The sequence below is a fragment of the Canis lupus genome, chromosome 26 (assembly GCF_011100685.1).
Source record: "Canis lupus familiaris isolate Mischka breed German Shepherd chromosome 26, alternate assembly UU_Cfam_GSD_1.0, whole genome shotgun sequence".
Lineage (NCBI taxonomy): Eukaryota > Metazoa > Chordata > Mammalia > Carnivora > Canidae > Canis > Canis lupus.
Window position 1 is genome coordinate 20,043,186 of NC_049247.1, and position 13,059 is coordinate 20,056,244.

General features: G+C 46.4%; 1 protein-coding gene across 3 annotated transcripts in view; it reads left to right on the forward strand.

The window, feature by feature from the left end:
* Positions 1–13,059, forward strand: part of MYO18B (myosin XVIIIB) — a 255,617-nt gene that overhangs the window by 116,874 nt on the left and 125,684 nt on the right. For all 3 annotated transcript variants that reach the window (XM_038575488.1, XM_038575489.1, XM_038575490.1), the window contains exons 26-27: positions 11,342–11,461; positions 11,771–11,879. In XM_038575488.1, the coding sequence (XP_038431416.1) occupies positions 11,342–11,461; positions 11,771–11,879 (229 nt within the window). The remainder of the gene's footprint in view (positions 1–11,341; positions 11,462–11,770; positions 11,880–13,059) is intronic.

Below are 13,059 nucleotides of genomic sequence, written 5' to 3' on the forward strand. Positions count from 1 at the left end.
AGGCAAGTAAGGCAGTCGGCACAGTGGGATCCTGTCTTCATTTAAATTTTTGATGTTTTATTCATCATGGATTTTGGCATTAATTTTGACGTTCTTAAATATTGCATTAGAATGTTATTTATCTCGGTTTCTGAGTTTCTTGGCACTCCCTAAAATTTTGCACCCTGGGTGAGTGCTTTGCCCATCTCATCCTTAGTCCTAGGTAGTTTACAGGGGCCTACTGAAGTTCAAAGGAAGTCCAGTTATTCATCCCTTGAGCAAATATGTGTGAGCATCTTCCATGTACCAGGCATTCAGCTGGCCACCTCAGATACAGCTAGGGAGAAGGCAAAAATCCCTGTCCTCACGAGGTCCCCAGGCCAACTGAGGAAGACAGACCACAAGTAAATAAACAAGCAAACTATTTTTGGATGGTACAGTGCTGTAGATATTAAGCAGAGGGAGGTGACGGTCAGAGGGGAGGTGGCTATTTTTTGTCTAAGTGTCCAGGAAAGCTTCCATGCACTGAGATGTTTGAGTCTAGTTCTGAATCATTTGGCATAGCCATCTATGTGCAGATCTGGGGAAAAGAGTAGAAGTGACAAGTGCAAAGGTCCTGAGGCAACTTGGGACTATATTCATCAATTTAGAGCAAAACTGGAGCTTTCCACACCTGTGGGCCCGTGTTGCTATTATTACAATAATGTTGCTTGGTTTGGTTTATGGATAGTGGTGGCTATAATTGGGTTTATGATCAAGCCAACAGAACACCTTCTCTTTCCTATGTGGACAGCCTGAGCTGACCCTGGCTGGCTCACAAGGGGACATGTATGAAGTTTGGGGGGGCAGGCTATCTCTTTTCTGTCCTTTCTCATTCTCCTTATAATTGTGTCCACTCTCCCCACCAAGGGTTCTCTGTCTGAGTCCCATGGGCAAGGAAGAGGCAGGGACTCCTAGAAGGGACAGTCGTATCACAGCGAGTTAGGTGAGGGTGGGTGGAAAGGCTGTACCACAGGTATGCCCTCTTGGGCAAAATACTGTAAGGAGGAGAGGAAATGGCACACAAGCCCCTCACCCCCAGTCTCATTGAAGGCTCTAGAGAGCATGCAGCCTGACCTCTCTTGCAGGGAGTAGCATTGGTAGAGCGGCAGAAGCAAAAAATCAGAGAGCTCTGCGTGGGTTGGGAATATTGGTGACTTCCCTATAGAAACTCCTTCCCACTGAGCTGACATTTCATACAGTAATTCATCACAAACTGTCAAGTCAGACTTGGGGGCTTGGGGGGTGCCTCAGCTGCTGGGGGAGACTGGAGAGAGTGATGAGGTTAGCATCATTAAGCATCATTAACAGCTTGGGCTACAGCTTATGCCACGCTGGGAGAAGGAAGGGAGGGGGCCAGGCTTCTGAGACCTGAACTGAGCATTCAAAGTATCAGCACCTGCACGATATTCTACTCAGGTTCTCTATGTCTTTGTGTTGTATGCGGTTATAAAAAGAGGTATAGGGCCTGGGAAAAGTAGGATATAGTTTAAAAGCTAAGAAAGTCAGAGCAACGGGAAGGAAGAGTTGAAGAGTGCATCCAACCAGAGGAAGACTTAGGAAATAGAAATCTACTGTTGAACCTTAGACTTGCTCTCACTTCACAGACTTTGCATGGGCTGTTCTCTCCACCCTCCTCCCCTGGTTAATGCCTGGTCATCCCTTTTCACCCAGTTCAGGTGGTTCTTCTACCTTTTTTTCTTTTTTTTAAAGATTTATTTACTTATTTGACAGAGAGAGAGAGAGCACAAGCAGGGGGAGCAGGAGAGGGAGTGGGAGAAGCAAGCTCTCTGCTGAGCAGGAAGCGTAATGCAGGGCTCAATCCCAGGCAGAAGGCAGATGCTCAACCAACTGAGCCACTCAAGTGCCCAGTTCGGCTCCTACCATATGTGATCCCGGAGCCCTGTGCTTCCCACCACTGCACTGATGGGTGTGTTCTAACTGAGGCCGCAAGAGCAGGGGTGTGTCTTGTTCATCATATTGGCCCAGTCCCTGGTGCACAGTAAACACAAAATGGAGCCATGAAAGGTGGACTGAAATGTTGACACTGAGCTTCTTAGCAACCAAAGCAAAGAGGGAAGCAAGATATTAAGATATTCCAAAGACATGTTGTCCCCCAAGTTAGACACACACACACACACACACACACACACACACACACACACACCTGTTGCTTGAGATAATCCTAATTTTCCCTGGTATGGAAATATCAGAGAAGTTCCTTCTATGAGTCCTCATGAAAAGGGGTACTAAGTAACCTGGCAAAGTACCACTTCAGGGATGTTCGTACAGTGAATAGAAGAGGGGTGCTTTTGCGGACATCGTCTTGAACTACAAACCAAGGTTATGACATCAGTTCCCTAAAGAATTCAAATAGGAGGCAAAACAGCTTTATTCAGGAAGCACATTTGAGTGGACCAAATGTTATGGTTTCTTCCTCCTCCTATTCAGATTCTCTCCCCACCCTCTTCTTCCTTTGTAAACTTTATATTAAGGTCCAACATACAAAAAAGCACACACCTCATAAGTATACAGCTCAATGAGTTTTCACAAACTGAACACACCAAGGCAATCAACAGCCATGTGGAGACACAGAACATTCCCAGCTCCCTTCAAACCCACCCTCGTGGCCCTTTCAGCCACTACCCTCCAAGGGTAACCACTGAACTGACTTCTAGCAATATCGATGGGGTTTTTTACCCCCTATTTTTTAAACTTTACCTAAATGCAATCAAATGTGTGTACCCATTTGTGTGGTTTCTTTCATGTGACATTGTTTGTGACAATCATCCATGTTATGGGCAGTTGTGGCTTGCTCATTGTCACTGCCGTATAGCGTGCTATCATGTGTATATAGCACTACTGATTCATTCTATTCTAAATGAACATTTGGTTATTTCCAGCTTTAAACTCTTATGAATAAGCCTGCCGTGAACATCCTTCCACACATCTTTTGGTGCACAGATCATGCATTTTCTTTTAAGAAATCACTAGGAATGGAATTGCTAGGTTTTAAGTTCTTTCTATTTTGGGTTTTAATTGATACAAACAGTTTGCTCAATTATATGTATCAATTTATCTTCCCATGGCAATGGGTGAGCATTCCAGTTGCTCCACACTCTTACCAGCACTTGGTATTATCCTTTTCAGTTAGCAATATTGTTGGGCATGCAGTAATCCAACATCATGATTTTAATTTGCAGCTTTTCATATGTTTTTGGCTGCTTGTTACCCTCTTTGGCAAAGTGGTCTTTCAAGTCTTTTGGCCATTTTCTACTGCTTTTCTTATTGATTTGTAGCAACCCTTCATATACCGTGGATATAAGTTCAGTTGTTGGATGTATGTGGCACAGATCTCTTCCTCTGCTCTTTGGCTTGCCTTTTTTTGGATGCAGTAATTAGAAGATTTATCTTCTGAAGTCCCAAGATTCTCTCTGTCAAAGGGCTAAGAAGAGATCAAAGGACTTCAGAACTCCCAAACCTATCAATGGCAATAGATACATTTCTTTGCTTTAATAATGTATTTTATTGATTCCCAATGCACATTATTTCTCACCTTTCCACTTCTCTGTGATTGTGATGCATCTTGAAAATCACTGGCACCTTCCACTAAAAATTGGTAGCACTTTCTTTTCTTATTTCTATAGTGGTGCATCTTATAATCAGAGGCAGCTCAGATTTGGTGAAATGTAGCATACTGGAGCCCAAGTAAGATTTTCTTTGAAGAAAGGTCTTTAATTCTTTTCCCTCCACCAAAAAGCTACTTTGATTTTTTTTTTAATGGTTGCTTTTATACTGTGAAGTGCATCAGAATCACCTGGGCGGGGCGGGGGTGGGGAGCTATGTACCCTGTAGCTTCCCCATCCCATCTCCTGTGGATTTGACCCAGGAGGGAATCTTGGGGAGGGGAGTCTTTCACTGCTTCATTTAATGAGCCCCAAGGTGAACTCTTAGACTATAGTTGCTGGTCCCCAGCCCTAGAGATTCTGAGTTAGTAGGCGTGGAGTGGCTCTGGAGATTCTGAATGTCTCATGAGCTGTCAGATGATGCTGAACCTGCTGGTCTGGGGGCCACACTTAGGGAACAGGTACAAGGCATCCCCTTGCATGTGGTCTACTTTCTTCCGAGAGTACCTGGTAAAGGTTAGGAGGCAGATATTCCTTCAGGCCATGTGTGCATCCTGAAGACACCCCTGGCCCTATTCACGGCCTCTGAACCCCACCCGCTTGTCTCCGTAGGAGGGGGGAAACAATTGATAGAAATGTTGCTAAAACATGTTGTGCCTCATCAGTGGAAACTCCCTTTGACTAGGCTTATTAAAAAGACAACATTATTGCAAAATGATTTAAGTGCTTCATTTGCAAAGGAGCAGAAGAGGAGATGAGAAGCCTCCAGGAAGCTGGCTATAAATATTCTTCAAGCGTGCAAAATCTGCCTCGATGCAAAGTGGGGTTTTTTATTTTCGCAAGAAAGCAGGTCTTTCTTCTTATAGGAATTTCCTATAGGGAACACATGGAGAAAAATGAGAATGGGGTGTTTTCTTCCCTCTCTGGAGTATCTTCTGGGTTTTCCCTAAGACTTTATTTATAGCAAAAGACAGGTCTGTGCACTCCGGATGTCTGGTATCGTTAGCTTGAGACATTTCACTTTTTGTTAAGGAATGGCCAAGAGAGGATCCATGGGATCCACCAGGATATGGTTTAGGTCAGAAAGTCCATTTGCAAGGTGCTGAGGAGTTTGGCCCTGGCTAGTCACAAGCGTGGCCAGCAGGAGCTAAGTTCCAGGAGGTAAGGGAAGTGATTTGTGACTGAGTCTAGATCATCTACCAAGTCTTCCGACTCTTCGTGCTCTGCTAAGACTGGGTGGGGACTGGGTGTGGCAGCTCTGTAATCCCCAGGAGACTAAACCAGCCAGGTTGCCTATCTACCTCAGGATATTAGAGCCTCTTGAGCCTTAGCTGCTGGGACATTCTGGGGAGAGTGTCCTACTGATAGAAAGCTGGCTGCAGAGGTTCTATGGCCACAGTGTGGGCATAGTCCCAGATGACCACCATGGGCTTAGCTAAAGCCCCACAGAGGAGTGCACAGTTGGAATGCTCTGCATGCCTCAGTTTCCCCCAGGGCCACAATGTCTTCTTTACCTACTTTGTAACACAAATGAAAATACTAGGGACTGTATTTTAAGTACAGGTTAAGGGATGGATGTGATGTCCTGACTTGGTGTGTCTGGTCCAGGAGCAGAGGGTGGATCAGGACGGCTGGCTTTGGGCCCTCACTGCTACGGGACTCTGAGCCTTTGTGTCATTATCAGCAACATGGTGACAGTGATGACTCCATATTCTTCTCCACAGGGTGGTGTGTGGAGGTGCATATAAAGTAATTATTACACTGTCTCTTACACAGCAAGACTTCGCACATTGCCACCATTGCTAACATATATGTGATTGTGTCTTAGCTATTTCTCTACCCCTCAAAGAATTCAATGCCAATGGAATGAATGAATGAAATAATAGTGGATTTAGTAATTAGAGAAATACGAAATGAGCAATGTGTCCGTGCCAGTGTTGTGACACATCCTTTACCTGCTTTATCTCATTTTACCATCAAATCAAACCATAAGGAAGGTATCATTAGTTACCCCTATGTTTTAGATGGGTACAGTGAAGACCAGAGAGGTGAAGTGATTTGTCCAATATCACACAGCTGGTGAGTAGCAGAGCTGGGCTTTGACCCTGGGTCTGGCTGACTCCAAACAGGCTGTGATGGAGGAAGAGCACCTCCTTGGACTGGGAATCAGGTCAGGGAGTGGCTCATCCTTCAAGATGAACCGGAGCTGGCCAGGTGACAAGGTAGAGAAGCATTCCAGGTAAAGGGCACAGCAAGAACCAGACTGAGATCGAGGACCTGTGCTGGCAGTTGTGGTTCTGGTGGTTGGAGGGTGTCGGGTGCATGGGGAGGTGATGGAGTGGGGCCAGTCCTTGAAGCCGGCTTAGATCACAGTGGCTGTGAGAATCTTATTAGAGGTTTGAACTCCATCCTGAAGATGGGGGCTGGCCCCAAAGTATTTCCAAGGTGGGAGATGTAGGGAACAGCGTCCAAGGAGTTATTTCCTCTTGAAGACCCCTTCGAAAGCTCATGAAAACCACTCTCCCCACAAGGCCAGTCAGTGATGTGTCATCCCCTGTGTTCTGCTCTGAGGCATGACATTTCTCCCAGCGTGGCCCCATGACCAGTTCCCACAGACGTGCTAGAGGCTGTCTGTCCCTCCCTTTGTCCTTGGCTCCCGCAGAATTTTTATGGATTTTTTGAGCTCCCGAGAGGCAGTTTGATGGTGTAGTCAGGAGTGAAGGCTCTCAAGCCAGGCTGCCTCGATTCACGTCCAGCTATGCCACTGGCTGGCTGGGTGTCCTCGGGTCCCTGGTGCCTCAGGTCCTCATCTGGAATGCCGAGATGTCTGGACCTAGCTCCTGGTGCTGCTGCGAAGGTTCTGTGGGTTACCCTGTGCCAGGCTCGTGGTGAGCATTGTGTAGTAGTGACGACGATTAAGGTAACTGTTACCATCACCTAGGAGCAGGTGGTGTATCTGTCTGGGAAGAAAAATCCACAGGCAGAGCTTGAACTGCTGCCCAGAGTGAGTCTCTGGGGAACCCTGGAGCCTGCCACTAAGCCACAGAATTGTTCTGAATTTCCCCTAATGACTGAAGCAGCTTTGAGGGCAGATACCGTGAGATTGAAGCCGTGGCTTAATCTCCTTGACAAGCAAACAGCGCACCAGCCAGCTGGCTCTGCAGTTGGATAGACCTTTTGTCTATTGATTTATCCCCCTCCCCCACCCCACTTTTTCTGATTTTATTTTCCATTTTCTCTCTTAATCACTCAGGTTGATGAGGATGGGGATGGGGCTTGCCTTACACTAGGGGTTCATAAAACTCCCTTTGGCCATGGCCCCAGAGGGGTGGTTGATCTTGTCTTTGAGCTGCATGCAGCTGGATGTTTTATACTTCCTTCCCCATCCACTACTTCCTGAGGATCATCTACGACTCTTGCACTGCTGACCCCCAGGGGCTTGGGGGGTGAGGGATTGAATTAGACAGTGGATGTAGGGACAGGACAGCATTGTAATTATGAGTCAGGACCTGGGACTCAGGCTGTCTGAGCCAGACTCCCCGTGGGACCTATCAGCCATGACTTTGAACAAATCATTTCACCACTCAATGCCTCAGTTTCCTATTCTGTGAACAGGGAATGACAAAAATGTCTCTTTCCAGCATTCAGTGAGGGTGAGCTATTACTCCTACAAGGGTTTATAATGAACTGATTCTTTTCATCAAATCGAAAAGTAGAGGAAGACAGGGAAAGGCCACTGCTCACTCTCTATAGATAAGTTTTTTTTTTTTAAGATTTTTATTTATTTATTCATGAGAGACACACAGAGAGGCAGAGACACAGGCAGAGGGAGAAGCAGGCTCCCTGCAGGGAGCCTGATGCGGGACTAGATTCCAGGACTCAGGATCACGATCTGAGTCGAAGGCAGACACTCAACCACTAAGCCACCCAGGTGTCCCGATTTGGGGAGTTTTGAGAGCTCTTGTATATTAAGAGCCAAGGACAGGGTTGGGTTCAGATATATGGGTGCTCCACATGTGTTTTAATCTCCCCAACTCAGCGGGCAGATCCTTGAAAGCAGGGCCTGGCACACAGTCGGTGCTCACATAATGAATGACAAGTGACAGTGACAGCCCAGTGGGTCCCATTTGTGCTCAGCATTTAACGTCCATCAAAATTTTTTGTTACCTGCTGTTTCGCTCAAAGTGGAAATGATGCCAGTGAGCAGGATATATATTATTTCTATTTGACTCTATGCAAAATGTACAGAAAATTCATTCACTTCTGTCCCCTTCTCCCTGGCAGAACTTTGGAGTCATTGTCCCTAAGTAGAAAGAGAGTTTCTGATGATTTGGCTTAAGTGGTGGATCCAGGGAGGTTTTCGGAATAATTTCTAGTTAATTGGTCCTTGAGTAATCCGCAAGGACCCTTCTGGGTTTGCAAACTAGGCTCTCTCCTCGTTAAATTGGTTTTCATTTTATATTCACCTAATGGCTCTGGGCGTGGTGCCCACCCCTCACCTCTATGGATGAAGCCCTCGGGCCCTGAATGTAGGAAGGGAGAGGGGTTTGGGGGCAGGGGTAGGTCAGGGGCTACTTGTCTCTGTGAAAAGCGTCTGTCATGTCCCTAATTTGAAAGCACTAATTTTCCTTTGGGCTCCAGACTTGGGTTGTGTAGAACTCAAAATTAATGCATTAAATTAATTTTGTGCTCCCTTTGCTCAGGCTGATTAGCAAAAATTAAATTTCACACTAATTGGCTAAGGCGGAGAGAACACCATCCTGGTGTTCGGGATCAATGGTGATCACAGGGATGGGGAGGTGGGGGTGAGGGGCATGATGTGGGGTGTTCCCGAATTGCACCAGCCTGTATTCCGTGCCCGCTGCAAATGATCACTCCTCCAATGCCAGTGCTGTAGTGTGCCTGGACGTAAGCCAATGTAACCCATCGAAAGCCAAGCATGAAGCCAAGATTAGGAAGAGATACTGCCAATTTCTATGGCAATAATTCTTAAACTCGGTTGCGCTTAAGAATAACCGTGGAGTGCATTGAAATTCAGATCCCGGGGTCTCACTGCAGACTACGGTGTGGGCGTTCTGGGAATCCGGGGCTCTGTGTTTTAACGACCATCTCAGGGGACTGCAAAAGTGTTTCCCCAGAACACTTAAAAGATAGCAATATAAGGATCCACAAAAGAAGCCCCACCCCAGAGACAGCCAGGAACACCCTGGGGGAGCCCCTGCTTTGTTAAGTGGTGGCCATTGCTTGGACAAGAGGCGTCTGGGCTCAAGTCCCAGCTCTGTCATTCACTTGCTATGTGACTTTGGAATGCTCCTCCTAAGCCTCCTTTATTCCCCGTTTCTGTTGAAATGCGTGTTTTGGTCTGAGCCAGTCACTGGTGTGATCACCAAGAAGCCAATGGGCTGGAGGAGGGAAGAAGAAGGTGGGTGGCACAGAATGTTCCGGAGCAGCAACCCTCATATTTGTAGCTCGATTTTGGGGGATTATTTTTTTTAAAGAGATTTATTTTGGTTTTTCCGATTACAAAAGTTGATACAAAAAAAATCAACAATCAGAAATGCATCACAAGGAAATTAGTGTCCCCTGTGAGCCCACCCTCTAGGAAAAAAAAATCCCTATGAACAGTTCAGGAGTGCCTTTTTCTGTGCAGATACAAACCAAACAAAAATGGGTACATGCCAGACATTCTATTCTGCAACTTTGCTTTTTCTCCCCCCACCGTTGATAGATCTTGGGGCCTTTTTTTTTTTTCCCATGTCAAAATGTATGGATCCTCATCCTTCTCCTTCATGGGGCAGAGGAATGATTTTTATTTTATTATTATTATTTTTTAATAATAAATTTATTTTTTATTGGTGTTCAATTTCAGAGGAATGATTTTTGAGACCACCTGTGAGCTGGTGGTATTGATAGCAACTAGCTCCAGAGGGCCTCTGGATTCCATGCTGGAGGGGCCACTTTGCATCTGTGGCAACTCCCATGGCCACTCCTCCGTGTCATGCACAGAGTCTGAAGGCAGAGTCAAGTGTTTAGACATCTTCTTGCAACATTAATGGCATCAGATGGGAAGGCCAACAGGACAACAGGCATTACCTAAATGCAGCGCTTTTTCTAGCTCAGGGGAGGACAGGCCCAGAGAGGAAGAGATTTATCCCAGGTCATATGATATGTTAATTGTTGTGTCTGGACCTGAACCCCATACCTTTTTTTTTTTTCTTTCTCTGTCTCTTGACCACTGTCCTCCATGGAGGGAGGTGCTGTCTCCTGTGCAATCCTTCTGTGTAAGGTCATGTCTGAGCCACTTTACTCATAAACAGTCCACTTATCTGTGTCTTTCCTCACTTGCTTTGGCATATCCTTGCACCTGGAAGGCTGCACTTTGGAACAATAATAGCACAGGAGCCTTGACCCATCTGGCGTCTGTCGTTGGTCATTGATGGGAAAAAAAAAGTCAGCGTGAGTGGGAATTCATTAAAATATAAGCATTTTTATTTTTTGCCTCGAAACAGGACTTCCTGAATTCACTGCATTTCTGTGGTAGATGCCCGGCTTTTAGAGTATGAGCAACTGACTCAAGACCCGCTTCTTCCTTTCTTAAATCATCCCCCCAACGCACGACTACGTGATTTCCAGTTTTGATTTCATTAAAGCAGAGCAAATGGCAGAGTAGTTTGATTGCAGAAAACTAATTTTTTAAATTCTGGGGTTTTTTCCCCCCATAGTTTTTGTACCTGCAACTATTTGAAAAAATAGGTATATTTTATTTTAATTTCTGTATGGATTTTATTTATTCATGAAAGACAGAAAGAGAGAGAGGGAAGCAGACTGAGGGAAAAGCAGGCTCCCTGAGGAGTGAGGAGCCCGACATGGGGCTTGATCCTAGAACCCTGGGATCACGACCTGAGCCTAAGGCAGACACTTAACCTGACTGGCCACCCAGGTGCCCAACATAGATGTATTTTAATTCGAATTTTAAGAGTTTTAAGAAGCAACTCACCTGTATTCATTTCTTCTGATGCATTCCACCTAATTTTCATGGAATCTCCTTGCCTGATCATATTTTTTTCTGCATATGTAACAGCTAATTAATCAGTAGTTATGGCAGAAATGCAACAGGCACAAATGGATAGGGCACACGCAGCTGATGCTGCGTGCGCATGGCTATCCCCTGATAGAGGCATGAAGACCATGGGGAACCATAGAGAGGTTTTCTAGCTGAGAGCACCCCTATGTGGTGGGCACCTGTGTGTCTTACTGAGGGTAGCCTGTTGGTCCGTCCAGCACGATGGCTCACTGAAGGATGGGTAAGGAGAGTTTCTGCTAGAGCATCTTTTTAAAGTGAGCACTTACTGTGTGTGCCAGCACTGTGCTAAGCTGTATGTGGATTATCTCATTTAATTCTCAAGACAATTCTATAAGTTATCCCCCCCTCCTCAAAAGTTGAGAAAACTGAGAATCAGGTAGGCATCCTGCCTGGTTCAAAGTCACACGGCAGGTAAGCGCTGGGCCAAGAATTCTAACACAGCAAGACCAATAAAATTCTGACATCCACGCTCTCAACCACCTCATTACCCTGAGAGGTCGTTTTGCTATGAGAGCTGGTGATTTGTCCCAGGGTGGTCCTGTGGAGGGTGCCTGGGGGAAGAAGGGTTGGTGGCCCCCCACGAGTGACCCTGCTCTAACCCTCTTCCTTCCAGATTGCTGACTTGACTACTGAGCTCGCAGATGAACACTTCAAAGGGGATGTGGCCTGCCAGGTGTTGGAGAGTGAGAGGGCAGAGCGGCAACGTGCCTTCCGGGAGGTCCAGGAACTGAAGGTGGGTGTTCCCTGGGTGGGGGCGGTGTGTGTGTGACTGAGCAAGGTGGCTGGGAGTGCTTGGGCCTGCCCTCCTCCCCATCTGCTCACACGTGGGGCAGTAAGCCTAAGCCAGATGTGCAGCTTACTGACTTCCACGTTCAAGGCCCTGGAGAGCATTTGGGTCTTCCTAAGGCTTGGCCTCGGTGGTGCCCTGGATGAACACTGCACAGGGGGTAGACAGTCCCTGGCTATGGAGGCGCCACGGGGGAGATGGCCAGGCCCAGGCTCTCTGGATCTCTAGTTTGACACGTCGAGGCCTTTCTTCCAGAGCAAGTATGAGCAAGTCCAGAAGAATTTGGGGGAAGTACAGAAGCAGCTGGAAGAAGCCCAGCAGAAAATTCAGCTGAGTGACTTGGGAAGGAGCCACACAGGAGGGGGTGAGCAAACTGGGACCCTTGGGGTTAGCTGTGGGTGGAAATTGCTGTTTGTTCCATTCATTCGTCCATTCATTCATTCATTCATTCATACACACTGAGCACTTCCTATGCTCTAGACACTGCCTTAGGGGCTGACGCTTTGGCAGAGCCAGCAGACCTGGCCCCACCATCCTCCTGGAACTTCCTATCTAGTGCAGGCCTGAAACAAAGAACCCGACAATATCCCAAACAGTAAATTATCAAAATGAGACAGGTACAGTTTAGTAATAATGCAAAGAATGATAAAAAAAATGGCTCTATGACAAGGCGCCTTTATAATTATATGAATTCTTTTAAAGATTTTATTTATTTATTCATGAGAGACACACAGAGAGGCAGAGACACAGATAGGGGGAGAAGCAGCCTCCATGCAGGGAGCCCGATGTGTGACTCGATCCTGAGTCTCCAGGATCCGACCCTGGGCCGAAGGTGGCGCTAAACTGCTGAGCCACCCGGGCTGCCCTAATTATATGAATTTAAAAAAAAATTTATTTATTTATTACTGAGAGACACAGAAAGAGAGGCAGAGACATAGGCAGAGGGAGAAGCAGGCTCCCTACAGGGAGCCTGATGTGGGACTCAATCCCAGGACCCCAGGACCACACCCTGAGCCAAAGGCAGACACTCACCAACTGAGCCACTCAGGTGCCCTTATATGAATATTTTTAATATAAATTTTGAGCAAGACATTTCAGTAGTTAAAAGTAGAATTGATGAAATTGCCTCTCTGGATCTGAATCTAGACTCCGTCTCTCATGAGGTGGGTGACTTTGGGCAAAGAAATGTGTACCTCGGTTTGCTCATCTTTCAAATGGATGTAGTCATAGGTGATTAGTGGAAAAGTGGTTAGCCATGGGCATGGCTGCTTTATTGTTATTATTAATACTGTTAATAGTGGGTCACTATCTGTGTTTGTAAACTATGGAGCAAGAACTACTACTATCCCCATTTCAAAGTGGTGTCAGGTGCTCAGCCGTCATTGGAGAGAAGGTGAGGCCCCTGAACTGCCCAGCAATAGGTGTACTCAGCAGAGCCAGGGCTTTCGGGTGGTGCTCGGCTTCCATGGTTGCCTGGAGACTCACATCTCATGGCTCAGTGGGCATGGTGACATCTCTGTCAATTCCTCTCTCCAGTCTAAATG